At 41.4% G+C, this 22,745-nt stretch overlaps 1 protein-coding gene across 1 annotated transcript in view; it reads right to left on the bottom strand.

The window, feature by feature from the left end:
- Nucleotides 1–22,745, bottom strand: part of LOC138297135 (neuronal acetylcholine receptor subunit alpha-7-like) — a 2,137,462-nt gene that overhangs the window by 1,587,980 nt on the left and 526,737 nt on the right. Inside the window, exon 2 of the mRNA XM_069236631.1 lies at nt 5,707–5,846. Within this exon, the coding sequence (XP_069092732.1) occupies nt 5,707–5,846 (140 nt within the window). The remainder of the gene's footprint in view (nt 1–5,706; nt 5,847–22,745) is intronic.

The raw sequence follows: 22,745 nt of genomic DNA, 5'->3' as shown, positions 1-22,745 counted from the left end.
ATTTTTACTAAATGAAATGATACCAGAACAGCAAAAATTTAATTAGTAGGACCCATGCTATTCTATGTCACAAAGAGTTTTTTCACATTAGAGAAGGCTGCAAGGAAAAGGCTGAGCATCATAGATGGTTGTCGCTGCAGTGCAAAAAGCAGGTCAGGTGTCACAGACAGTCGTTGCTGTAGCACGAAGATCCAGTCAGGCACCACAGGCTGTCATTGCTGTAGCTTTGCGTTGGCTGTCGTCACAAGGCTGTCGTTGCTGTAGCGTGAAGTGTAGCTCTTGTGTTGATGGTTGTCACTGGTGTGAAGAGTAGGTCGCACAGGAACTTCGGGTTGATGGTCATCACAGGCAGCAGAATCGTTGTCTGAATATCCCTGCTCACAGTTGTGAGGAGCCCAAATTTCAGGAGTTTTACCTTTTCTTCAGGAGGAATGCACTCTGTTGCCAGCCAAGGGTAGGGTCCAGGATCTGGGGTGGCACCTCGTGTGGATCTGGATTTACTCAAGCAGAGGCCAGCAGCATGGATCAGGCAGGTCCAACTGAAGGTCCACGCAGGTCCAGTTGCTGCAGGTCAGCTGGGAAGTTGCAGGGTGACCCTTGTTGCATACATGTAGCTCATGCAGGACGTCTGCCAATTGAACCTTCGAGTCACCTGGGTAGCCTGGGATGAAGCAAAGTAGGCTCAGTCTTCCATCTCAGATAGCAAGACAGTGTATCAAACAGCAGGACAGTCCATTTTCTGTAACTTCCACAGGCCCAGGAGTGTTCTGAAATGTGGCTCTGGGGGTCCAATATTTAAACTAGTGCCAGTCTTTATGTGGGGGTTACTCCCTGTCCTACTGCCATAAATATGGTAAGTTCCTCCACTTCCCCTGCTCAAAGAATCAAACTGTCTGGGGTGATAAAAGACAGGGCAGGTCAGGTGTCATTTTCCTTTGTGTGTGCAATAAGCAAAGCCTTTTGAAGTGCAAGTGGAGATAGGCCTCTATTTTTATGTGTGGAGCCTCCATAGTTGTAGCCCTGCTATAACCTCCTAGTTTGTGAATACCCAAAAAACATAACCTTTCACAAAAGTGTAAGTTTATCTTTGTAACTCAAGCTTTATATTTCTCTCTGCCCCCAATCTAAAGCTAGCCCATATTAATTGTAATAAGGGAACCCAGTGTTAGTCAATGGAAGAGATAGGCTTAACAGCAGTGAACAATGACTTTAGGAGTTTTTCACTGGTAGAACATGGAATACATATGTACATATGTTAAACTTTTTAATTACAGTGGACCCTGCATCATGAGCCCTTAGAGTCTACTTTAGGGATGACTTATCAGTATTAAAAAGAAAGGATTAGGCCTGGCAAAAGGATGATTCTGCAAGGTTTAAATGGCAGTTTAAAACTGCTCAACAGGCTACAGTGGTAGGCCTGAGACATGTGCTAAAAGTCTACTTTAGCTTGTGCCATAATGTGTGCTGCAGGCCGACTACTGACATTTAATTTACCGCACCTGTGTAGCAATTATTAGGGATTCACAAGTAAACTAAATGTCTCAGTTAGATGGAGGCCGATTTTACCATGTTTGAATGGAAGAGCACAATCACTTTAGTGATGGTTAGCAGTGGTAAGTTGCACACAGTCCTAAAACGAACAAAAATGCATTCAGCAAAATAAGTAAAAAACCTGGAGGTTACTCTGCAAAAAAGGCCAGGTCCAAAAATTACCCCAGAAAATGTAGCTTGGCTACATTGCCAACTTCCCACACACTGTTAGTAGACTGGCAGTGCTACTCCTATTATTGACAAAGAGAAGACTAGCTAAGGCATGGCTGGAAGGACACCCACTCCCACCCAAAGTCACAGGATCAGCTTAAACGATGATGCTACTTGCAATAAATCAATGGCTTTGATGCTACCAATACTTAACAGGGTTAATGATCAAGCGTCATGTTTAACCTGACATTGATTTCAGTCTCTAATGTTAAACTATGAAACTGTTTGCCTTGTCATAGAACATTTCAAGGTAGGCATGCTAGTACTCTTGATGTAAAAAAGGGGGCTTTTCATCCCCAATCTGTCATTTAATGGTGCACTGGGAAATTGTGAAAGTAAACAAACTCGGATCATGCATAACAGTCATTTTATGTACATTATACTTGTTCTCACGCAAAATGTTCAAAAAAGAGATTATGAAGACATTGCGTCAATTGTTTAAAGTACCCTGCAAGAGGAGGTGTCTTTGCCCAGTTAACTAACTTGGCACTTTCCTATTCAGCATGAAACCTGCCATGGCTGAACCCTCTCCTCAATAGTATTTGCTCATTGAACAGAGTCTCTTAACTATGCTATAGCTATTTTTAAACCAGTCAGTGTTTTTGTACTTCAAATCATGTAGGGACCATCTTACAAAGATACATTTAAATAAGCAAATCTACACCTGTAAATTTACTCTTACACTTTGACGTAAATGTACTACTTTTGGTATTCACCGTTTGAGTCTAGGTTTACTACAAAGTTTGGACTAACATATCTCCACCCAGCCAAATTTACCAGAGCAACACTACTACTAGTAACTTTTTACATGTAGGCTGTGGTCTAAGCCACTGGGGTGAAGATCTCCTTATTGTAAACTACAGGAAAAAATTAAAAATGTATTAAAATATTAAGAAAAATTAAATTGATATATTTATTTTAAATGTAGAACAAAATATAAAAATGCCACAGCACTCCTAGCATAATTTTACCTAAATATGTTATTTGAATATATTAAAATAAAATACATTTTAAATACCACCTAGTATAACATGTTTATATTTATTTAATATGTAGGGATCAATAAATATTAGGCATGTTCATTTTTAAATTAAAATGTTTATTAAAACGTTTCATCACAAGATATCATTTTTTTAAAATTTTTATATAATTTTTTAAACTTTGAATTAAACGTACGTATATGAAACATGAAAATTGAATGAAAACATAATTTTCAGAACCTTGAAACATTTTGAGGTATATAGTAAAACATATGAAAATTAATGCTTTTAAGGGCTCCGTTACTACAGGAACTAGTAGCAGAAGAGTTACAAATTATTTTATTGGACATATTCAACATTCTGTATGGGAAAGTGAATTATTTTCCAAAGCGGTCTTCTCCAGGTACATTTCTCTATGTGAATGCACATTCTGTGAGCAAGGTGGTCACTCTAGTTCTTAATTAGAACTTTGTGATCTTCACAGGCGGCTGTTATGAAAAGAAGTGTAAAATCTGTGGATTGCAACTGTAATAAGACTCAGGAATGAGCTAAGAATCCCTTGAGTCGATATCAAAATGCCGCATTTAAGTAGCGTATAGCCGTTTGATTTACAATTAGTAAAAAATGTAGCAGCTGGTGTTCGTATATCTGTACCAAAATGCACGAGATAATTTGAAAAAGTACAACATTTAGATGAAGTACTCATCATAAAAAAAGATTCCTTCCCTTTTTGTCAGTTCAGTTTAAACAAAACAACTCCAAACTTCATATTTAATCTTCTAACTGTAGCCATTTGGAAACCTATCAGGGTACAGTTACCTCAGGGACTGTAAAAAGGACTGACTGACAGCGCTATTGGCCTACAAAATAGGTGGATTGAAACAAAACTGCACAGCCAGACTGAGATTGGATGCAAACAGACCACTACGGTGAAAGGTCACAATCTTAACAGATTTGAGCCCTAAGCAGCCAGATCGGGGATAGAATGAACTGAAAGAGTAATAACGAAAAACGGAAAATAATCTATATCGTACACAAACCCACCAACCGCAATGTCTTAGAATTTCATGTTCACAATGAGAAAAACGCTCCTCTTTTTCGAAGCTAGCACTTTCATTATCCCAAGACTAATTATGATAATATTTCATGCACTGGATACAACTTTAGAACTACAGACTACGTAACTCTCATGGCAGGAATGTAGCCCTGACCTAACTTGCAAAGTCATAATTTTATGCTAGTTTCAATACATAGAAGATCACATTTTGTACAAAAAAATCGTACGTATTAAAACTTGTATGCATATTTCCATTAATAACAAAGCACATAAAATGTGCCCTTGGTAAATAAAGCTGAGTGAAATGCAAACATACAGTAGCATTGAGATTACAAAACAATGATTATTCAAATATGCCTTAGAGAAGATTTCCAAATGAATTAAGCTGTGTTATCATCCTACTTGTGGCAAAGTCATCGAAATATTTGCAATGTTTATATTTTATTACATTTCGGGCAACCTGCCCTAGATTGAAATTTTAAGGTAAGCAGCATTTCATTGGTATTATATATAAGGATATGACTTTACCATAACTGTAATGTTTTGGACGCTACTTTATTTAAACCTACTATCCTGCAATAAAAGATGCAACCATCACCCAAGTTGATTGGGGTTTTTCCATAATTTTGAATGATTAGAAATATGAGATGTCAGTTACATATGGGACATAATGGGAGAGGGGGGATGCTAAAGGTCCAGAAAGATGAAATTATAGGTGGATCTCAATCAAGAATCGTGAAAGTGTTCTGAGACTCTTTTCTTTCTCCTTTTTAATTGTTAATCATATATTTTGTTTTTGTGTTGTAAACATGGACCATGCTTCTTCCAAGGAATGTATTGTACATTCGAATTGCAAACTGCTCATTGTGTCTTGGGGCAACTCACGCTTATATTCCATCCCACCGTGTCTTGCTTCTGTTAAGGCTGATATGTATATGTCCTGTCTGTACAGGCAGAGGTAGCTAAACAATAATGAAATCTACCCAGGGTAGCTACCAATGGTTTTAATTAATCTGTGTGTTTCATCACATATTAACGTGGGGTGCTTTTAGTACCTGCCTTGTGCCTTGCCTAAAGTTCGACCATGCAGAACCTCATTAACTAGGCCAAATGAGTCCGAAAGACACATCAGGGATAAATGATGTTGCCATTCACAGAGCGCATGCCATAGCAGAATTGTCTGGAAAGACACTCTTGAGAAGGAAAAGCCTGATCCACATGTCGTAGGTCCCTGTTTATAACAGTTGATAAATGACCATTCCCCTTGATACGCACCATCATCTTTGGCTTGGGCCTATAACTGCAGAGGCAGAAATTAACAAGTGTCAATTTATTCATCAGAAGTGAATACACTAAGTGAGAGCCTTTATTAAATGCTGACATGCCAGACTTGGTTAATCAAAAGGGAAGAATCCCTACTAACTACTGTTGTGTGTCTGCATTGTAAACCTTTGTGATCTCAGTGATCTTGTATAATATGGACATGAATCACAGAGATAATAGATTGGCTGCATGAGAAATATTGGGAGTGGGTGCTAACATGCTTGTTGGCTCTTTGCTTACTAGGCAGTTTCAGCTGTCAAGTACCCTTCCACCTCATGCACCCTCAACTCTTGAGCAATTACTTAACTGAGCAATTGGTAACTGGTAACTCCCTCAGCAGATAGTCATCACATTTAAATCGAACCATTGATCCAATAAAGGTTATAGGACATAGGGAACGCTATGCTTCACGATTTGTATCCAACATTAGGAACTAACATCCTTACATCAATTTCACCAAAACAGTGCGTGGTAGACTATTCAAAAACACTCTTACAGGATGGGGTTTTCAATATGATCATGAATATCAACATGAATGTTAGACTTCCAAAAACTTTCTCCAAACGTTAAGAATTGTGGACTCACCACGTCAATGATCTGGAGTAAGGAAAGCTGTAATTCTACGAGCAAAGGTTGTGAGTCGTTCATAACAGGACGTTCCAGGCGATTGTAGTTTCTCAGTAACTCCTTGTACAGTCTCCTTTGGTATTCTCCTTGATGGGAATCTTAAGTGAATGGAAAGATATTATGCTAAATACATATACCAGAAATAATTTTACATAATAAATATAATGCATCTAGTCAGAAATATATTATGAAAATGACACGTATCTTTTTATATACTGGGGCCTTTTACATAGTTCTAGGCGTTGCTTTTTAATAACAGCTGAATGCTAGCAGATAGGGAGATAAAATACAGGACACTTGCTGAACAAAGCACATATTTCGAACAAATTCAAGTTTCTCCATGGGTACATTTTCTTATACTAAAAACTTCTGTATCGTCCATCATCTGTTATGAATTTGATGTATAATCCTTAAAGGCGAGCACCACAAAATTCACAGAATTCAATGTTAAATATTTTTTTAGCAAACTTCAGTTATATGCCTCCGAATAATTGAAAGCTGTCACAGATACTCGCCCAAAAAACGTAATCAATGGGAAGTCATGATTTCTTCTGCTCCTAAGACATTAACATATGTTTAAAAAGTACCCTAAAGGCTCTTTTTAAGACAAGGTTAAAGTGAATTGAAGGCTTCTAAGCTACAGAAACGCCCTGGGATTGGTCTATTATGGTCAGCTCAACAAACCATAACTAGCACTCCGTATACACCCTTCCTTATGGCCTTCCTGCCTAGTACGCTCTGCACATTGTGTTTCCTTCATAGAGGAATTGCACCCAGTCCCTCAATATCTAGAACATACTGGACACAAACTAAGCTTTGGAGAAGCAGAAGAGGAACACAGGAGATAGAACTACAGATAAAGGGGGAGAGGGTAAGAAACGATTGCATTTACTACATCTGTGCAGAAAACAAAATGTGACTTAACAGAGAGGCACGCTAAAGAGACACTCATGGACAGTTACACACTGGACAAGGTGCTGCATGAAAAGATTTGTCATATGCACGTTTTGGAACTTTTATGTGTGGGAGCTTGCCAGAAGTGTATCAGGTGTAAATCCGCATCCTTAATATGCAGCAGGAGAATGCCTTTCATTCTAGGGCTTATTCACAAAGGTAAGTTTACATATAGAGATCTCCTGACAGAGTAGTTGATTGCCTTGATAAGTGCTCTGCATTTATCGCACTCTTCACTAATGATAATAGTATCGTAGTTTTAAGAAGTATTCTTTTAAATGTGATCAATGCTATTACTTCTCCTGTCTCCTGATGCTTGGCACTCTGGAATTCTTGGGCAAACCATGAGGAAAGGGCTTGGCTTTTGAAGAGCTTGTAATGAAGAGTATAGGTCATCAGAGAGCTGACACCAGTGTTGGGGTCTGCTCAGGGTGTGTGGTAGTTCAAGTTCTCAAAGATTATGAAGACGAGCGTGCTTAAATGACCAGAACTGTTTCATGTCTGGCTGAGGCTGTCCTTGACTGTTCAGTCTACAGCTGATAGCAGAATAGTTGGTCAAAATGCTTCAGGGCTTAGCTGATGGCATTAGTTATTGAAGGTCATATAAAGTCCGAGATTGTTGCCTTTGATCAATGTTGACAGGATGCTGAGTTGTTTTATTTCAGTGGTTTTGTGCAGTTCAATGAAGTTATGCCCTCAAGGCACTTCAGGAATATTATGGTTCTCAACGTTCTTGTGTTGGTATTCCGTTAGTGGATGGAATACAGATTCAGACACTTTATTTCTGGCGTGCCTCAATCAGGTTGTGTTCTCCAATAAATCTCATAACACACATCAGTTGTAGCGATGTGGGAATTTCCTATAATTTGCTTTCACGTAATTCTGTGGAATATAAGGAAAATTTCGGAAATTACACATAATTATGTGAAAAGTAAAGTCCGCATCTAGCTAGTACTATATTTTAGTGAAAATTGCATTTTAGTGTATATTGTGTACGAGAGGAGGCATCTTGCTCTAAAAAAAATAGAACCAAAAACAATGTTTTTCTTTCGCTATTGTTTTGTAGCAAATGTAGAATAATTACACAATATGGTTTAAAGGAACAATTTTGGGAATTTTGCATACCAAAATTAACATGAAACGTCTAAAATAACACATATTATACCACAGTAATTGAAATGTTGCTGGGTTCGACTCAGCTGCCTCCAGAATCTCCTCCAAAAATTAATTTGTAGTTATCCCGAAAAAGTCTAATCATAATTTGAGGTATTATGTAAATCTGAGGAGCCTGAATCAAAATATTATTGTGAATACCTTCCCGAAAGCCAAATATTATTAAGCTCATATCATTTTTAAAAGGTGGTAAATATTTTTTCTCAGCTTGACTTTATGAGTGCATATCACCAACTCCAGTTGCATGAGGACTCTAAGTTTCTCACTGCTTTTATTTCGATGGAGGGCACTTTTCAGTTCACACATATTCCTTTTAACCATGCTGTGATTGTAAGTGTATTCTGAAGAAGGTTGGATGAAGTTTTTAAAACTATGAATAACATTGTCTAATTTCAAGATGATCTCTTATTATTTGGTGTGAACCCAGAGGAGCATAAGTTGACACTAACTTTGAACATGTCATCAGAAGAGGGACCGACCTTAGAAAAAGACTAGTACAATTTTTTTGTTGAAGATTTGAGTACCTCGTTTACACAATATCAGTGAATGGATTTGAATCTAATGCAGGTTTGACATAAAGCTAGTCCCCTCTGCCATGTGACAAAGTCCAACTAGAACTGTTTATGGGCCTTTTTGAATACTATTAGAAGTTTGTGGAAGGATTTGCTGACAAAACAGAAAGTTTGAGGATTCTCCTGAGAAGGAAAATAGTTTAAAATGGGACAAGAGTCAACCAACTTACCACCATTTACCAACAACTCTACCACAATTTGACCCTAAGTTGAAAACAATTCTAACTCTAGTGCCACAGGGATGAGGCAACTCTTTCTCAGATGCATAGCAAGATTGAGGAAACTGTTGTCTTTGCCTCTCATTCTTTGGTAAGCTCAGAGCATAATTATTCCTCTAGTGAGCAAGATGCAATGGTTGTAGCTTGGGTTGTGAACTACTACTGGACCTTTTTTATAGGATTTGCAGTTTCTAATTCACACCAACCATAAATCCCTTGTGAGAAGACTGGTGCCTGGGAGTGATGGGAAAGGATCACTGAGACTTTCCAGATCGGCACCTTGGTTTCAGGAGTATCACTACATCTTAGAAGACATCTGTGGTTAGCAGAATATCCAGGCCTACTACCTGTATCACCTTCCTCTATACTGACAGAAAATAGAACGGTGGTTATCCTTAATAGCAAGCATTAGAGTGCACCAGTGAGTATGCATGGTGTGGTGAAGTGTAGTGGTGGTCTTTTGACAGCAAATGGGATCAAGGGGGGGTTTGGATGCTCTTGTGAAGGAAGTGGTACGTTTCATCCAGGAAGAGGATAGGAAAGAGAGTACAATTGCTCCTGCTATGAGACCATTTTTGAAAATTGTGGTGGAGGGTGGAGTTGTTGGTAAATGGCGGTAAGCTGGTTATGAGAAAGGGCTAAATTTGTACCCCCAAGAGGCTTGTGCAAAGGATCATCAATATGGCACACGAAAGCCATTTAGGTCGAACTCTATGAGGAGAGTAAAGTCTGACTTTTGGTGGCCTGGTGTGGCTGACCAGCTGACATTGTGCGTACAGCATTTTTAGGAGTGTAAGGAGGGGTAAAATGTTGTGTGTGTGTGTTTAGGCTTGTGGTGGTCACATATGTGATCCAGGTAGACCATGGCACAGTATGTATGGACTTCACTGGGCATCCGGCTGAGGTCAAGGGACAGTGGAACTGTTCCATGTACTGTTTTATGTCACTAGAAGTGGCCAGTAATGAGGTTCATGAAAGGAATTATCGCAAGAATTATACTGATATGCTTGAGCTGGTTAGAGAACAGGGCTTTCCTTCCATGATTTGTACTGATAATGACACACAATTGACCTCAGTGGGAATGAACGAGCTCCTGGAAGTCTAGTATGAAGCACCATTGTACAGCACAATGGAGTAGTTAAGGGTCTGGTCAAATTGCAGTGGTGTTTGTCCAATATGTAGAAAGGATGGTTGCAGAAATGAAGGGGGCTTACTGCGCAACTATTAGCAGATTTCCTAAGAACCTCCATTTCTAATGGTGGGAGGGAGGAAGCCTGGTCCGAAACTAGATCATGCATGAATGAAAGGGTTGGTGTTGGGTGTTAAGTTGAGGTCCGGTGGGACAGTTTGTGTTGAAGGTGGTTTAAGGGTTGGTTATTGGGTGAAAATAAAGTTTGGCTGGCTAAAGGCTGGTTTGACCAAGTTCCATTGCACCTTCAAGGTTAGTAATGTGAATGAACACATTATTCCTTTGGGGAATGAAGTGAAATCGAATACACAAGGGTGGTGCTCTACCAGGGGAGAAATAGTTGCAGGATCTAGTTGGAGGAGAACTGCAGTAGTTTTATGTTAATAGATGACAGGATTTTTTGTGTGTCTTGCCAGTCTGCAATGAATCAAGAGGTTCGAGCTAGTGACTGTCTGGTGAGACAGGCATCTGGTGCATCATGCTATATGGAGGAATCAATAAGAAAGGTTGATCTTGTGTGGACAGAAGTACCGCAGGCCACCTGTTATGACTATGTGAGACATTGGCTTGCTGTGTTTTTCATGTGGTTTTAAGACATTGATTTTCATTCTGCTCTTCTTTTGAATAACAGGTTTTTCATTTTTGTTTATTTTGTTCTTTTGCTATTGTAGTACAACCTTTTTGGGTAGAAAAGGGGAGAGGAAATGTTATGCCTTTAAGGTGTTCAATGAATGTTACTGTTCTGAAGGTGTTGTGTCCCTTAAGTGATAAGACCAGGTCCAGGCAGTTGGTCCATGGGTGGCTTGAGCTAGCCAAGCTCTGGTTGAGTTCTCCAATAAGTGTCTTAATGGACCTCCATCAAGGTTTTGGAAGTTGCATCTCCTGGAAGGTTAAGTCACAGGAGAAGATATTGTTTGAAAATCTGGTTGTAGATGTGGTTATGAGGTTAGAGATCTTAGGGGGTCAAGGGTTTGCTGATTCTGGGTGATCAGTTAATTAGATGGAAGGAGATGAGCTGGTCTTCTGGTGAAGGAAGTGATGGGAGCAGAGGGCAGAGAAGCTGAAATCATCTGTTACGAGAGCGTATGAGGCCATGATGATTTTTGGATGATTGCCATGTCTCCTCCTTCTCTTTGAGTGAATGGATGTGTTGGATGCTGCATTTTTGGGGGTTTAGAACATTAAAGGTTCTAGTGGAAGTGAAAGGTCTGATCTCCCTGATGAAAATAGCATTGAGGTTGTGATTGATAATATGTTAATCTGTGTTTGTTGCATACAGGAGAGTGGAGTGTGAGTTTATCACCATAAGATTCAATGTCTGCTCCTTTGTGTTATTTTGTGAACTGATGAGTGTGATCGTGATGCAGTGTTTGATTTAACTGAGCTTTTATGGCTGCAGTGACTGTTGTGTTTGTGGATACATGAGAAGAAGTAGATGTTGTGAATGTTAGCCAGATGCACAATTGAGTTTGTATGTGTTTATTAGTGGTCTGAGAGAGGGGAGGAAGGTCGTTAGTCCTTTACGTATCATCATAGGACTAAATAGAACACAATTTTTATTGCTGTCAACAGGTAGCTGAAGAAGCCCAGGGGGGATTCCTGAGTGATGTATTAGATAACAAAAGCAAAGTAGGACCTCAAAGATGGCTGTTTAATGAGGGCCCAGTGGGATGTTATACGTTCTGTTTCCATCTATTGACATCCCTGGTGCTACCTACGCTGGCACTGAATTTCTGGATTCTTATTAGCTCTTTTTAATGTTCTAGATGGCAGGAACAGAGTTTTGATACCTGATTCCCTATTTGTATCGGCCATAAAAGAGGTCTCATCACCTGCTTATTTTTGACAGCCTTTAGTATACTGTTTGGTCCGCCTCAGACTTGCTAGGTATTGGTTCTCCTTTTTCAGTGGACTGGAGAGCAGGATGGCACAGCTGAGCCCATTATTAATTAAATAGTTTTATGTCCATGAATGTATTCAAAAGTAGTGTTGACTTTCACCAAGATGTTATTGTCCCACAATATAATGTCAGCAATAATGCTGTCTCAGGTGTTGTAAGTCACAATATTGAATACAAAAATACCAAAATCCACAAATATCAACACAAATGTTGACTTCATATTGACATCACAGTAACAACTACCATTAGTTCATGAAGATAGATAGAAAGATAGCCATCTACATACCATGAGACAACAGAGTTAATACTGTTGTAGGTTGATTATAAGCAGCCACAGTGTGAATCTACGCTCTCAGCTGTCGAATATGGAGTCTTGTTTTTCTTAATACCAAACATTGTTTTCAAACAAACAACATACACAACACATAACAATCATCATGATGTTCACCAATATGAGAGATGGCGATTTAACAAAGTGTCGTAAAATGGTGGCAAAACGCCTCTGTAGATGGATTCTAACTTGACCATGTCTTGTGTGTTATGGTGCTTGAGCAATCCCATTGACAAGTTATTGGGTGCTGTGTAATTATGAAGCAGAGCTCTTTATTGAGAAAGGGTGCGAAAGTTGTCTCCCTAATGGTTGCAGTTCTTATATTTGTTAGGGCATCCTTTTGCTTGGTATATTGACTTTCAATACATGCAGTCATGTCCATTCCTCTCATCCATTCTGCTATAAGGGGTTTTGTTGGGATTCCCAATATTTGGGAATGTCCCTTTTAGATATGAAATCCAGATTAAAATTGATCACTGGGAGGGCTTGACATCCTGGTCCACTCAACAGTAGGAGCCAGTCATGTTCTGAGTATCCCCTCAATGAGTATATATGACAAGACATAAATATAATGAATTTTATGAGAAGACCGGAGGCTCCTATTATGCGTTTCTCTTCTTGCTTTAATAAAACAGCAGCAAGTGAAGAAAACTACAAATCCCATGAGCACAGAGAAAACCAGCCAATGCGAAACAAGTTGTAGTCCATTTACAATAACCAATTAATATCAATGTATGCTATTATGACGTAACTGGACTGCAAACAACCCTCTTTTCTTGCTGCTCGCAGCCAGTTAAGTCATTGTTCTTCATTACACCATGTTTATTATATGTTTTCACTGTAAACGTTGGTTTTAATTTGTGTATTTTATCGCGCTTACTCGCGCTGCTTTGTGATATTATTAACCTTGTTTTTCCTCCTAGTCGGCAAGTTGCTGCATTCCTTTTCCCCTTCTGCTCACGCGTGCGCTGTGCTCCTTAGGAACGGTTTCAACCGTTCCTCTCGCGTTGCGCTGTTATTCTCGGCCCGCACTTGAGGAACGAGCTGTTTTTCCGTCTGCCTCGCATTTCAGGAACACCGCCTGACTCGCGTCTGCCTCGCATTGCATATACAAAGGGTTTCCAGCCCCTCGCTTACCGGACACGTTTGTTGATCCGACAAGCTCCTCTATTCTGTGTGGACTCACAGAAGGAAGTTTTTGTTCATGCCCAGGGGCGAAGTTTATTGGTTTTTTCCCCTTTCCTTTCCCAGTTAACCCTTAAATTCCTGGTTTCATTGTCTATTCCTTGTCCCTTCAGTAAATATGGAGTCTGGCAGTTCCACTTCACTTCAGGTGGATCCTGAGGAAGTTTCTGCCATCAAACAGGACATAAATGTGTTTATACAGAACTCTGTACAGCAAGCTGTAAATAGTTCTATGTTATCAAAAAATCTGGAATCTTCAGTTTTGAAAATGCTCAACAAGTCATTATCAGCCCAGTCTGCAGGGGAGTGCAGACAGTGCTCTTCACCAATGTAAATAAATACACAAAAATCGGCGCTAAAGGTTTGTGAGGTTCCCTCACCCATGGCAGAGGACGCAGTTCCTCAAAAGGCTCCAGCTAAGGAGAATAAAATTCCAGAAAGTACATCTCAAAAACGCAAGGCAAAAACTAAACACATAAAGAGGGTCATTCTGACCCTGGCGGCCGGTGGCCGCCAGGGCCACCGACCACGGGAGCACCGCCAACAGGCTGGCGGTGCTCCAATGAGCATTCTGACCGCGGCGGTTCAGCCGCGGTCAGAAGCGGAAAGTCAGCGGTCTCCCGCTGACTTTCCGCTGCTCTTTGGAATCCTCCATGGCTGCGGAGCGCGCTCCGCAGCCATGAGGATTCTGACCCCCCCCTACCGCCATCCAGTTCATGGCGGGAAAGCCGCCATGAACAGGATGGCGGTAGGGGGGGTCGCGGGGCCCCTGGGGGCCCCAAAAAGTATTTCAGTGTCTGCCTTGCAGACACTGAAATACGCGACGGGTGCCACTGCACCCGTCGCACCTTCCCACTCCGCCGGCTCGATTACGAGCCGGCATCCTCGTGGGAAGGTCGTTTTCCCCTGGGATGGCGGGCGGTTTTACTGGAACCGCCCGCCAGCCCAGGGGAAAACTCGTAATACCCGCTGCGGTCTTTTGACCGCGGCGCGGTAATTTGGAGGGCGGGATCCTGGCGGGCGGCCTCCGCCGCCCGCCAGGGTCATAATGAGGCCCTATGTCTCCTTTAATAATTTCCTCCATTCCGGACACTTATGATGATGTACCTGATGCTGATTCAGATTTTTGTTCTTCGCCTATTTCCAAGAAACCTAAACTTTCCTCCTCTGAGGCCTTCACTCCGAAACCGCTTCTGGATTGCTAAGGTTTGCCTATGTTTGATCCCTCTTTTATTTTACACCCCAATTCGACTGAATGGTTCCCAGCCGTTCATGTGGGGGATTATGTGTCGGACAAATTATTTTGTCCACTGGATAACAAACACGAGCCAAGCTCAGATCAGAGTGTCCTCGTCCCTCTCTGGAGCATAAGTCTTCCACTACGCCTACCATTGACCAACCCACCCTAACATTCTTCACCAAATTCGGCAAAGATCCTCGGAAAGGAATTGATAAAGCCTGGTCCTCTTGTCAGGACAAACTGTTGGACGTCATTGGCCCTCTCACCCGTATATTTGACATGGCTGAATCAGCCAGAATCGATGGCTCTTTTATTGATCCTGAGGAACTCTCCCTATAGGTTCAGAGGTCTGTTTGCCTTCTGGGGAATGCTAACGCTGCTATTTCTCAAGAAAGGCGCAAAGGCATTCTACTCAAACTAGACCCTAAACTTGTACACCTAGCCACAATCCAATCTCAGGTTAAAACAGAGGGTTTTCTATTTGGTGACAACTTTATTAAAGAACTGGGCAAATACGTAGCCACGTTTACCTCGCTGGACAAAGCTCAACAGTCTTTAAAGAAAATGTTTAGCCAGCAGATTTTCGCCAGGGCCGGCAGAGGCAGGAGCCGCTTTGCCGGCCGCTCCTACTACAATCAAGGCTCCCGTGGCAACTACAACTCAACCTACCAAGAATTCAGGCCACAGTTTTATCCGCAAAGGGCCAGAGTTTTTCGCACCTGAGGCTTCAGGAATGCCAGAAATGCCAACCAAGCAGGTAAATCCTTTCCTATGTCTCCGTGGGCAGTCGCCTTTGTCTTTTTTTCCCAATTTGGTTAGTAATCACCTCAGATCCTTGGGTTCTAAACACCATTCAGGGTTATACGGTAGAATTCGACTCAACCCCAGTGCAAGCCGTTGCTCCTCCTCTTCCTCGTTTCTCTACAGATATGTCCGCTCTTATTTCCTCAGAAGTCCACTCTCTTCTGCAGAAACAAGCCATTGCTCTCACTCATCCAAATCATTCAGGTTTCACCAGCTCCATTTTCTTGGTTCAAAAGAAGAACAAGAAAATGAGACCTGTTATCAATCTCAAGTTTTTCAACCAATTTGTTGTTTACCGCCATTTCAAGATGGAAACCATCCTCCATCTCAGAGATTCTCTGCTTCAGAACGATTGGATGGTTCGTTTGGATTTGCAGGATGCTTACTTGGTCGTCCCGATCCACCCAGAACACAGGAACTTCTACAATTTCAATGGCTCGACCAATTCTTTCACTTTACATCTCTACCTTTCAGTCTCTCTTCAGCTCCATGGTGTTTCACCAAACTCATGAAGCCAGTGGTGGCGCACCTCAGGGGTCAGGGTGTAAGACTCCTCATTTATCTGGACGATTTTCTCCTCATAAGTCAATCGCCACAATTACTTACAACTCACCTCAATTTAACCTGTGCTCTTCTATCGGACTTGGGTTTCATCATCAACAAGAAGAAATCTCTTCTTCTCCCTACCCAAAGTATAGAATTCTTAGGTTTTCTAATAAATTCAGTTTCGGCCACCCTACTACTTCCTTCTGCAAAAATAAAATCTATAAAGTCAGAGATTCTTCAAGTATTACGTCATTCTTCCATTTCCCTAAGAACTCTTGCCCGTGTCGTTGGTCTTCTTTCTTCTTCCAAACAGGCTAAATTTCCAAGTCCCTTGCATTACCGGGCCCTTCAGCGTTTAAAGATCCAACATTTACCCAAAGGGCTTTCTTACGCAGACACTATTCCTCTGGATCACGATTCTCGTACAGAACTGCAGTGGTGGATAGACCATTTAGATGCCTGGAACGGGAGAACTATCTTTCCATCAGCCCCAGATCTTGTATTAGAGTCAGATGCAAGCCTAACCGGCTGGGGGGCCCGTTGTGGTCCAATCTCGACTGGAGGTTCATGGTCGTTAGAGGAGTACAAATTGCATATCAATTGTTTAGAGATGCTTGCAGGCTCCTTTGCAATCAGAAGCCTCGCAAAGAACAAGGTCCGTTGCGCTATCCTTTTCAGGATGGACAATATTTCGGCAGTCCGATACATAAACCATCTCGGGGGTACAAGATCCAAACCTCTAGCAGAATTAGCAAAGAGTTTTTGGGAATTCTGTCTTACAAACCAAATTTCGGTTCATGCAGAGTATCTTCCGGGAACTCTCAACTCCATTGCCGATTGGCACTCTCGTCATCTCCACCACTCAAGCGATTGGAAGCTCCATCCCGAGATCTTTTATTTTCTACAAGACAAATGGGGGCCCTTGACGATCGACTTGTTCGCGTCTCGCCTCAACTCGGAACTCCCTCAATTTTACAGTTGGCGTCCTGATCCTTTGGCCCTGGCCTCTGATGCATTTCTTCAAGACTGGTCCAAGTCCCTGTTACGACTCGGTCGTCCCATTTCCAGGGGGCGCTGTAAGGGGACTGTCAGAAGCCTGGGAATCACCTTGAACACCTATCTAGAGTCCCTTGCTGACTCCTGTTTGTTTCTCTTTTCTCCATGGTACACTTGTGTAGGACTACATTTGCTTCTTGGGACTGCAAATCCCATAATGCACAGCTTGGTAGTCAGGAAAACCCGGATTCTGTTTCCCATTGTTTTCAATGGGAGAAGTCCAGTTGCTCCTTTTCACTGGATCCTCTCCTCCAGGACTTGCAAGTGTCCGAAACCACACACACCTGAAACCTCTCCTGTGCAGCCCAGCTTGGAACTGCTTATAAGCAGCCATTTCCTCAAGCTCCCCGTCGTGCATCGGACTTCAATTCCTTTGTGTTACAGACCCCTTGTCGGATGGTGTTCCAGTTTTGTTCCTGTTCTCTTCCAGCCTGATCCTGTTTCCTGTTTCTCTGCCCTGCTCCTGATTGTTCCAGCCAGAGTCTGCTCTCTACTTCTTAGCCTTGTACCTGTTTGTTTCTTCCAAAGCCTGCTCCCTGTTTCTCTGCCCTGCTCCTGCCTTGTTTCAGCCTGAACCTTCTCTCTGTTTCCCAGTCCTGTTTACTGCTCATTTCCTACTCCCTGTATTCCAGTCCTGTCCTTGCCTGTTCCAGCCAGAGCCTGTTCTCAGTTTCCCAGTCCTGTCTCTGTCTGTCCCAGCCAGAAGTTTGCGCCCTGTTTTCAAGTCCTAGACCCGCCTTTGCTTCAGCCTGAGCCTGTTCCTAGTTCTTGCCTCTGCCTCTTTGTTTGTTCCCTTCTGTTTCCTCTTGGTTCTTTGTGTCTGGTAAGTGTTCTATCAGTCTTCACCAGTGTATACGTGTCCTCCTGTGTACTGGGGTTGGCTCCTGGTTTCCAGGAGGCAATTCCAGCCCCCATCCTTATCCAGTGTTATACGTTGTATTTCGTGCCTAACAGTGACAGTGTGCTATTGCTGTTTTCTCAGGAATCGCCACTGTGTTTCGAGCTGGACCCACAAGAGCGTGTCCTGTGTATGTAAGTACTATCCTTGTTTGTGCTCTAGGGTCCAGAGACAGAATCACTTCTGCGGCCTCATTTCTATGGGGCTGGCAGGGTGACTATCTGTAAGAGCAAACTGCACAGAGGCATTGAGATTCCCTGTCACTGTGGGAGGTTCTGCGCCTTACTCTGTGTACAACCCCAGCGTGTTTTTCCACTGGTAATCCGTTTCCTGTTTGTTCACACAAGGGTTGCTCTGCTTTTACTTTCCTGTTTCCTGTGCCTATCCATAGCTGTCCTTTCCGTGTATGCCTTTAGCTGCTCCTCTGCCCCAGTGTACTACCGCTTTAGGATATTCGGTGACCTCAAGGGGTGTCCCAACCAAAGTCCTGATCAGACCCGCCCGAAACCGTGACAGTCCCTCTCTTACGCTTTTCCCCCTTTTGTTATGATCAGCAGGGTTCTAGCTCAGGTTCATCGTCAGCAAGCCACTTTAATTCTTATTGCTCCATTCTGGCAATCCCAGATTTGGTTTCCAACTCTTCTGGAACTGGCCATAGATTTTCCTTTTCTCATTCCTACTTTCCCAGACCTCCTTTTGGACCCTCTGCAGCGCCCACACAACCTAATTTTGGACAACCTTCTTTCTCTTTCAGCATAGAAAATTTCGGGAATTCCCAACATTTCCCTCTCATTTCGCCACAAGCTTCGGAATATATCAGACAATACTGGGCTCCTGGAACAAGAAAAGCCTATAAGTCGGCTTGGGCTTTATGGCATAGCTGGTGTCTGGGAAAACACATTGATTCCCTTTCAGTAGATGTCACTTTTATAGTAAATTTTCTTGCAGCTCAGGCTAGTAAGGGAAAGCCTTTCATACTATTAATTTGTAAAGGTCAGCCATCTCCTCTAATCACCAGTTCGTCAATGGAAAGCCAGTGGGTGAACACCCACTTATTTGCCGCCTTTTAAAGGGAGTAAAGTTTTCTAATCCACCGCTACCTAAATACAGATTCTTGTGGGATGTTAATGTAGTTCTGAATTTCTTCCTCTCATGGCCCGACAATTCTTCCCTTACTCTGAAGATGTTGTCGGACAAACTCACAATGTTGTTGTGTCTTATTTCTATTAAACGTCTTTCTGATGTCAAAGCTTTAGATATTTCCTCTAGACAGTTTACTCCTTCAGGTGTATTATTTACTGTGTCTCAAAGAACAAAAACAAATTTACAGTCTGTTTTTTACCCATATTTTCTGGATCACCCCAAATTATGTGTTGCCCAATGTTTAAAAGCTTACGAGCACATGACTGCTCATCTAAGAACGTCCTCAACTCATCAACTCCTTCTTTCTTTCAGGAAGCCTTACAAGCCTGTGTCTTCGGCTACTTTGGCTCGCTGGGTTAAGTGGATTATGACTTTGGCTGGGATTGACACCTCTAAATTTGGAGCCCACTCTTCCAGAGGCGCTATGGCATTCAAAGCCTTTTGGACGGGTTCCCTTCTTGAGAACATTCTTAGATCTGCAGATTGGTCTAATGACAATGTATTTAGAGTCTTTTATTGTAAACCTGTAGATAATGTTTCTACAAATGTCATTAATTTGCTTTAAACATGCATAATAGGAGCCTCCGGTCTTGTCATAAAATGTAGATTTTCCTAGTTTTAATGACGGAAAGTCTAAATTTTATTAAAGACACGGAGGCGAGTACTATCCCACCCTTATTTTAGTAACTATTGTTTGTTTCTACTTCTCCCATCCCTTTAGTGTCTTCATCGTCTGTTCAACCTGCTACCTAAGTCAATGTTAGAACAAGAACATACTAACAAGTTATAATTATGTTATAGTAGGTATTACAATATCACAGATAGGATCATGTTGTTACTCAAAATGTTGCATGATGCCTATCTTTGATAGTAGAGGAGCTTGAATAAGCTCTTCTGTTTTGATACAGAGTTTGCACTTAGTTGAGTCCTGTTCTGTAAATCATTTTTCAAACGTTCTTCCGTATGTGGATTAGAAATAAGAACTGTATTGAATAACCTCGAAGATTCATGCATTTTACACATTATTGAGACACACCAACCATGCCCGGAATGTGATCAGTCAGTTTTTACTTTGATACAAAAGCCTTATGCTTTCTCCCACTAAATGAGGTACAAACCCTGATCAAAATGGCTAGTCTGTTCATATGTCTATCACTGGGGGGGTCTCTACACCCCCTATTCAGAAGGAGCCATAAGAATAATATATGGACCATTCGCAATTATGTCACTAAATCTTTTTAAAAGTAATTGGAAAATTCCTCTCTTGTCCTAATGACTCCAAAATATACAGTTAAAATATGGTGTCCTATAATTCAATGTTCTCTGGTCGTGCTTCGATGTAGTGCACTTCTGGGGGAAGCCGCTGGATGAGGTTAAGCATATAGATGTTCACAGGTACCTCTGTTATCAGCCAGTTCAGCGATGAAATAAATATATGACATTCAGCCAGAGAAATGTTCACATTCTGCCTGGCTTTTCCTTACAGCCTGGACCATCTCAATACTAAAACCCAGAGCCAAGCTTTAAACATGCCAAGATAGTCAACCTATGGTTAAACTACTGTCATTGCTTTTTCACAAATGGGTTGAATTGTTTTAATGCAATTGTTAGTTGATTTGTTTCTCGCTCATGGCAAAGAGATAGTGAATCAATCATTTTACTTGCGTGTAGCAGGTGCGAATGCCTGATTACCTGCTGTGCTCCACTGAGAATTATTTCATACCAGAAAGGACATTTTGATGTTGGCTCTCTGCGGGCCCTTTTCATAAAGCTTGATTCTTCTTTTTCCCCTTTCTGCATTTTTCTAAACATAGCATATGCTCTACTTTAAACATGTTAAGATTAATTGCGTGCAATAAAAACAAAATAATGGCGTTTTTTTCAAAATGTAATTTCTTCCGAGCAGACATTGCTTCCATTTAAAATAGCATTGTATAACGTTTTTAATGCTTTTGGAAGCGGGTAATCCAGACTGAATATTTAGGGTGCATTTAAAATCATATTTTTCATCAAAGTGTGCTGGGTTTAGGGTTTTTTTTTCAGAGAGCTAATACCACTCCATTCCTTCAGAAGACACTCCAACTTGCCTAGAGGAATCTGACAAGTCTAGCACCTCACCACGACGGATTTCACAAACACATAGAGAAGCCAAACCACCACATCACAGAAACAATGGAGAAATTCATGTGCCCTGTGATGGTCATGGAGAATTGCCAAAGAGCGGCCCTCGAGTACAGCATACTGCTGGTAGAACAATGTTTTGTTCTGCATGCAATATGATTCCAGACAGTGTATATTGTGGATTTGCATGGGTGATCATAAACGCACATGAAGTGCAGTGCTGATGCTGCAGAATTGAGCTCTTCCGTGCTCGTCAGACAACTGTTACTTCTCTTTTAACTAGGTTGGTCTGCCTGTGTCATATCAGGAAATAATAACCAAGTGTGTCAAAGTTTGAACAGCAGTACGAATTGTACTAAGCAAAAGTGGCCACTATGTGCTGTGCAGGTTTGTTCATGAACGAATGTCAAATGATAGGGCAATCCAAGGAAGTGATCAGTTGCTTTAACTGTCTTTTCGAGAGAGATGTTTGGGTGTCAGGTTAAACCTCAGACAGCAAGTGCAATTTGGAATGATCAGTATCACATATGATCAGACACCCGATGTTGAGGAATGCTGTATAGTCAATATTTTATCATCACAGGAAGGCAGACTAATCCAAACCCTCCTTGTAGGCACATTTCTCCTCTTACAATTTAACTGCTGGAATGCAGCTAGACATTTGTGAATGTCTTCACTCATAACAACATTACCTTTCAGAATGTAATTTCTTTTAACACAAGCAATGAGACATTTTTAGAATGTGTAAAAAAAATCTATACGCAAACCCGATTCTCTGAATAGGCTTGACACACATCTTGGATGTTACTGGGGAGTCATTTCGTAGGCCGTTTGCAGAGCTCAGTGGTTTCCTGCTATGCTTAGGAATACTGTACATGTTCGGTAGCAGGACGTGAAGGTACCCTTTAACACCTCTTTAGGACTCCCAGAATGCAACCTTAAATGGTTCCTGATCCTTGCACTATCCAGTTTAATACAACATGTGCCCTGGGTTCGTTGGATCTAACATACAACTCAAGCAACTGCACCTTACTCCTTAGAAAATCATTTGAAGATTCTGAGCAGTGAGGCCAAGAACAGCATCAAAGTTTCATTGGATGTAGTGGCAGACACATTTCCAAATATTCTACATTTGATGGATCATTTTCAAAGTCAAATCCCAGGAATCTCGAAGGTGTAGCATAATATGGGGAACCTTCACAAGAACTTCATAAACAATTGAGTCCTCCCTCCAGAATCACTCACCCAAACTTGAACACCAAGGAAGAGGGCTGTGTATTTTTTTATTTTGACATTATTTTGTTCGTTCTCTGAAATATAATAATTGGTATTGAATAGGCTGGCACAACATGTTATTCATATTAATTTACATCTGTCTTCTTGATTATTCTTAATTACGTTTTCTCTCAACATTTTCATTTTACAACACATTGCCACAGGCTGCATCTTTATTATGGACAACAATATAGGCATTTCTATTATCTTGTTACTCCAATACAATGGAGGGTCTAGCATCTCCGAACCCATATTACCACAAGCCTGGTTTGTTTAAAAGTGCCCTATCATTCAAGTTTTTAGCTCCAATGCTTTTCATGATGAGGTGAAGAGACCAATATGTGTGCAGTGCATATTTTTTATTATTTTATAACTAGTGTGTAACTCTCTCG

This window comes from Pleurodeles waltl, chromosome 1_2 (assembly GCF_031143425.1).
Source record: "Pleurodeles waltl isolate 20211129_DDA chromosome 1_2, aPleWal1.hap1.20221129, whole genome shotgun sequence".
Taxonomy (NCBI): Eukaryota; Metazoa; Chordata; class Amphibia; order Caudata; family Salamandridae; genus Pleurodeles; species Pleurodeles waltl.
The sequence above is the reverse complement of the archived record's forward strand: the minus strand, read 5'-3'. Positions and strand labels throughout refer to the sequence as shown.